Genomic DNA, 6,315 nt, shown 5'->3' with positions numbered 1-6,315 from the left:
TCTGCGTTTTAGTGTGTGTGTGTGTGTGTGTGTGTGTGTGTGTGTGTGTGTTCCTCTAACCTGAACAGGTCCAGCTGATTGACCATCCGTGTCGCCTCCTCCAGCTGCATGATAGCGCGCTTCACTTTCACCTGCACCGCATTGGAGCTGCTCGGCTCGTTTGTAGTGTCCACCTCTTCAAACAGCTTCCAGCCCCGGTCCAGTAAATCCGACAGTTTCGGAGCCTCTGAACCACTGGGGTTTTGTATACTGTTAGCGTCTTCAGCGGCCGCCATTTCTCAAAGCGTATTTGTCCAGCTCGGCTTCCGTTTGTTCCAGTTCTTTGTTTCCGGTCGGTTCTCTGTGTTGCAGTTCTGGCGTCTCACTGTAGATGTCAACAGAGTCAGTATGACGCTAATGTCGCACGAGAGACCTCTTTAAATAACAAATAGTTATTTATATAAAGTTAAAGCTGCAGTCCGTAACTTTTTTTGGTTATAAATTACCCGAAATAAATATTTGAGCAAGTACATACCCAGCCAGTGTTCAAAACCATCTCCTTACTTTAGCCTGTTTCACAACTGTTAGCTTATAATAATGTTTTCTCATTTGAGTGGTACTGGTAGGTTTTCGCGGGAAAGTCGAGCATGCTGCTGCGTCATTACATCACTTCTGTAAACATAAAGAAGTTGTCCCGGCTACTAGGCTATCGTATGTGAGGATCCTGCAGGTGGCAGATAGTTTGTAGCCTTTTCTCACAGCAGCCAGAATAATGTAATGTATCATTTTGATGGCGGATTGTAATCCAGAAAGGATTATGTTCACACATCCAGGAGAAAAGAAACTTGTCAACGCTGCCCCATGACTTTTATTAATAACAGTTTAAATACTTAATCGCTACATTATATTTTCCAGCAACGAGGGGATAAAATCACTGTTTTTTAAGTAAACTCACTCTAAAAAGAGAAACGCACAGACGCGCATACACGCAACTTTCATCTCTCTCTCTCTCTCTCTCTCGAATTGCAATATTTGAGAAAAGGGTTTAGCAATTTATAATTATTGGGGGGACTAGCCCCCCTCAATGTCTATGGTGGTTATCGCCCTGATCAGACATGAAAATATGTTGTGGCACTATTGTGCAGTCTATAATGATATGATGTTAGTTAGCAAATATTAGCGATTTTTTGCAAACATTTCTTTGAGTAACATGATAAATATTAACTCACAATTGAATGTAACATATAACAAATGATTACTTTTCGTTAAAATCTTTATTAATGCCAAAAATGCTTACATTTATGTGTCTTTTAGTTCGCTCGGGCAGCCATGTTGCCCCTGAAGCCGGTTTACGCTGAGATAATTCATACCCCTTCGTTTGAAGTGTGGTCCCGAAAAATCTTCGTTTGAAGGGCTATCTGGCCCTTCCCCTACCCCTACCCATCCAACTGATTATTACAGATAGCCTGGGATTACAAAAGATTTGTATTTTAAAGACAACCAGTTGGAAGGGAGCATAATTTGCTTTTTGGATTAAAAGAATTCATGAAATTAGAGTGGTATGACAATTAGAGATTAGACTGTACAGAAATCGCTGTGATTGTGAAGTACAGTAAATATCCACACCGGTGCGGTGACTGACTGCCACACACACTCCTCAAAATATTAGATTCATCCATGCTGGAGCCTCTTGAAATCCCTACCTGATTGCCTAATCCTAAACCCACCCCTAATCCTAACCCCTCCCCCACACCTACTCCTAAACCTACCAATACTAGGGGATGCATAATCTGGCAGGGTGCAAATTTCGGCACTACACCGGCGCACAACCCACACAAGGAAGATAATTCCGCAAACAGCTGCAATTGCAGGTTTTCAAACTGAGATGGCGACAAAGAGGCAAAACTTACAGACTGCAGCTTTAAGTAGCTAAGTAACAAAACACTACTAAAACAGAACTAAGAATTAACAAACTTACAAATAATAAATACCGAAATAGCCTATATAAACGAAAATTATTATATAAATTATAATATCATTAAAATGTATATGCAAGTAATTTAGAGAGTTTTAAGGCATTCATTTTTTAAAAGCTTTAAAAATTGGAATAAAAAAATGTAAATAATGTTTAAATGTCACAAAACTTGGAGTAACTTTAACAAATATATATTAGTGTAAGTAATCCTATAATCAAAATATTTTTGCACACACACACACACACACAAAAAATCAATCTCTTCGTTTTGCATAAAACCACCAAAATTAACAATGTGATATCATTGTAACAAACTCCTACTCATAAATTGTGTCCAAAAGGTTTTTAACAAAATTACAGTTGCAGAAAAGATGTTCCTAAGATCTTTGTGACAAAATGTACAAGCATTACTCTTAATTAACATTACTCCTAAAAATTTACTGCAATGAATACACTATAAATATCATTAAATGTTTGGAAGTAATCTTCCTTCATTTTAAATAACAAAGGAAAATAGTAATAACTCAAATAATGTCCACTCAAATAATGAGTAATATAACTCAAATAATGTCCACTTTTGAAAACCTTTGAAATAAAACGTTTATTTTATCATTAATGTTGACAATAATTAAAAAATCATTTATCATCATCATTTGTATAATGATAAATAAATAATTGTAAATGAACAGATTTAATTTTTTGTTTTAAATAACTACAGCCCTCATCTGAAGGTTAAATTGCCATTAAACACTTACATTTGAACTGTTCTAAGCTGTTGCATCTCTAAGTGTGTTTTTGACTATACCAGTGTACTATCCTGCTCTTATGATAGCATATATTAATGTAAAACGTATTTTTACAAATATTTTAAATACCAGGGCAGCCTATGCTTAATGGTCAATGCTTTTTTATTTTTTTATTTTCAAAAATGTTTTGCTTAAAACAAGCAATAATAATTTGGGAATTGTCCCAAATATCTAAAACAAAAATAAAGTCATATTATATTACAAAATTAGCCTTTTTACTACGCAAAACTACTTTCCCATCCTAAATTTCTGTCGCTTGTCCTACTCTGGACAGTATATGTTGACACGGTATGAGTTCCTGCACTAGGCGTATATATTTTTGCCTTTTTAATTTATCAAATGGCTAACTTTACACAGTGAAAATATTCAGAGAAATCCTTGCCTCTCAGTTCACACATAAAACTGTTTTGCATGCAAAACTCCTGCTCTTTTTCTGTCAACAGGACTATTCTGAACCATATCTTTAAAAATTCAAAGTAGGAAAAGCAAGAACCTTAAAAAAACAGATCTCCCACAGGTCTGCTCAGTTTTCATTTTAAAAAGCTTTACACCCTGTATAAACACAGATCTGTGACAACATTAGCATGCAGAAACCATTTGTCTCAGAGGTCTCGGTCACTTCATGCATCACTTTGTGCTGGACTATTTGTTTGTGTGAGTGTATGAAGGCAACTTAGCACGTTTGGCTGATATTAATGATTTTGCCTGCAGTAAATGAGCCTGGGAGTGTTTAACCGAGCCATTCATACTGTGTAGGACAAATAAACTTCATAAAGTAACATATTGCAGGGCTGTTTTACCATCGAAGACTGAGCCTTTGTTAGGACAAAGCGGAAACTCAACTAATTTTCCCATGGTGTTGTATCGCTGAACCTCTGGCATGATCAGCTGTTGAGAAACCATGACACATTAGAGCTGTTACTGTGATAGACGCGAACTCTCTCTAGGCTTAAGTAAATGTGTTTATTCAGTTCACTGATCCTGATCCAGTCTTTTCTTAATCTGATGGTTAACCACACTTTTGAGTTTCTGTCTGCAGCTAAAGGCTGTCGAACAGGTGTGAGATCATATCTATCATGTCTCTCTTATATGTGTTAAAGATGCTATTTTTTAATCAGTTTAATGGGCTGTGAGGTTATTTTGTCTTTCTGGCCACAAAAAGAAAATTCCCCTCATAGTAGAGGACTAACCCTAACCCAGTCATGACCTTTAACCCTGATCTCTACCCTTGGAACATACAACATACATCAACTGTCACCCTATAGAATAACAGCCGACATAGACAAACCACATTCAAATAAACACCAGAAGACCCCACGAGTGGAAAAGAACTGAAAAACAGCATACATTTGAACATTTCCACACAGTTTTGCTACATGTTGTGTAGCTCAAAATATTTTTTTAGGTTCTATTTTTGTCACGCCATGCTGTTGATTCTTCACATATTTGGAGTCACTTGCAGATCTATTCTCAGTATGTGTGTGTGTGTCCAGCTATGTTGTGAGATTTATAGCCTTTTGTGCCCTTTGCTTTGTCATTTGCAATATGGGGGGCAGAACTGACAGGTGCCACACACACACACACACACTCAAATATATGGTTCAAATGGAAACCTCAGATAGCAAATGGACTAGATGTTCCTGCTATATGAGAAGAAGGGTTTAATACATCTTTGAATTAAAACCAAAAGGTTTTTGAAAGGGGAAGGTTTGTGGCCTAGTTCAGTATAAACAGCAAAATGCATGGACAATGTTATAAAACAATTTTGTCTGTGTGTGTGGCTCAGGCTGATAGTGAAAACTGAAGCCACCTACATTGAGATGACCATCTCAAGGTCACCATAAGGAAAACGATTTAGCATTAGGGGATAGAAAATAACATCTCAAAAGTCAATGTAAAGATCCCACTGTGACAGAAAAACAAATGTGTGTGAAAAAGAGGTTTGGATGAGTCTGTCAGCAGAGATCGGTGGGATTGTCCTGCATCTGTTTTCACAAACAATCACTCAGAAAACAGCCAAGCACTATTAAACTCTTCCTCAGACTGTGTGTGTAAATACTCATTGTGTGGGAGTGTGGTGTTATACTCTTAGTAAACAATACACGGGACCCGGTTAAATGAGGAGCCGCATTCCACAGAGATTCACACCGTGTGCACAGTCAACAGAGAAGAAGAGAGAATAATCTCATGTCGGAAAAACGGATCGATATTTTTAGACAGAGAAAGAAACGGCATTACGCTCCTTCATCCTTGAGATATCAAATGCATCTCACACACCTTTCTACTGTCTGTTGCTTCCTGTGGCTGATAAAATCCTTGTGATTAAAGCCTTTAGATACACTTTTGTAAAGGAAAAATAACTGCTAATATTTTAGCAACTTCACTCAACGTTCTTCTCTGCCAGTGTATTTTTTAAATCAAGCATTTGAGGACCCTTAACTGTAAGCTGTTGAGCAAAGCTAAACCCCCTCCGAGGCTCAGCCTGGTCCTGCAAAGAGCCCAGAAGTCTGTGTGTGCCTTTGTCTTTCTGTAACAATGCAGAGATAAAAATCAGGACAAAAGGAACTGCATAACAGGTTAGCCCTCCGTCTCTTTCTCCCTTAGCTTCTGTTAAATTCTTGCTATCTGGGTTTTAAATCTCTCTATAGCACTGATATCCTGAAAATGTCTTTGATGTGGAAGAATGTTAATGAGAGATCAGAGAAAACATGCTCATGTTCACATACAGAACTGCTATAAAATGCTGATCAGATTCTGACCGACATAAATCTTCTCAAAACTGCTTTTGACTGACTGTAAGCAAGACTTTAAAAGAATAGTTCACCCAAAATTTTTTTGTCATGTACTCAGTCATGTTGTTCCAAACCCATATGACCTTTATTTCTTTTGTGGAACATAAAGGAAGATATTTTGAGAAATGTCTCCGTGCTTCTTGTCTATACAGTGTAAGTCAAGGGGTGCCAATACTGTTTGGCTACCAACATTCTTCAAAATATCTTTTTTTATGTTCTGCAGAAGAAAAAAAAGTCATAAAGGTTTGGAACACCACAGTTCTCATTTTTGGACCAACTATCCCTTTAACTCTTACATGATGAAAAATGACAAATTAGACTCTTTCACATTAAATATTTTAATAAAATAAATACAAATTTTCATTTTTACAGAAAATGTACAAATTTCCCAGGGTGAAAGGCATGGCCTTCATCCGTCTTTTCATGAATACAATGGAATACAATCAAATTCTTCATAATCAATACTGAGTGCATAGAACTTCTGAAGTCAACCAAACCAAACAGTTTGATTTCCAACTCTTGCTTCTGTGGAACCTATTAAATTGATCTGACCAAGGGCCAGTTGCATAAACTTAGCTTCTGTAGTGTCTTAAGTACGAGTTTGACCAACTAGCAGTTAGCCAAAGGGAAATCAGTCTTATTTTTGGATTCAACTTAAGACTAATCTATGCTTTTATGTAACTGAATAAAAAAAAAAAGACTAGTCTTAACGAAAAAAATGAGATGACTAACTTGTAAGTCTAAACCTTTTATGCAACTGGCC

At 36.9% G+C, this 6,315-nt stretch overlaps 1 protein-coding gene across 2 annotated transcripts in view; it reads right to left on the bottom strand.

Annotated features, from left to right (window-relative positions):
- The window catches only part of LOC107746347 (immunoglobulin-binding protein 1-like), an 8,096-nt gene extending 7,497 nt beyond the window's left edge, over nt 1–599 (bottom strand). Inside the window, exons 1-2 of one of the 2 annotated variants that reach the window (XM_016560505.1) lie at nt 515–599; nt 61–364 (exon numbers count right to left, since the gene is read on the bottom strand). In XM_016560505.1, coding sequence (XP_016415991.1) covers nt 61–275 — 215 coding nt within the window. In that variant the 5' untranslated portion in view covers nt 276–364; nt 515–599. Of the gene's footprint in view, nt 1–60; nt 372–514 lie in introns of those variants that run through there. The other variant, XM_016560506.1, reaches the window with a different exon arrangement.
- Between the last annotated feature and the right edge of the window lie 5,716 nt (nt 600–6,315).

Source organism: Sinocyclocheilus rhinocerous, unplaced genomic scaffold (assembly GCF_001515625.1).
Source record: "Sinocyclocheilus rhinocerous isolate Xijiao unplaced genomic scaffold, SAMN03320098_v1.1 scaffold77, whole genome shotgun sequence".
In the NCBI taxonomy this organism is placed as follows: Eukaryota; Metazoa; Chordata; class Actinopteri; order Cypriniformes; family Cyprinidae; genus Sinocyclocheilus; species Sinocyclocheilus rhinocerous.
The sequence above is the reverse complement of the archived record's forward strand: the minus strand, read 5'-3'. Positions and strand labels throughout refer to the sequence as shown.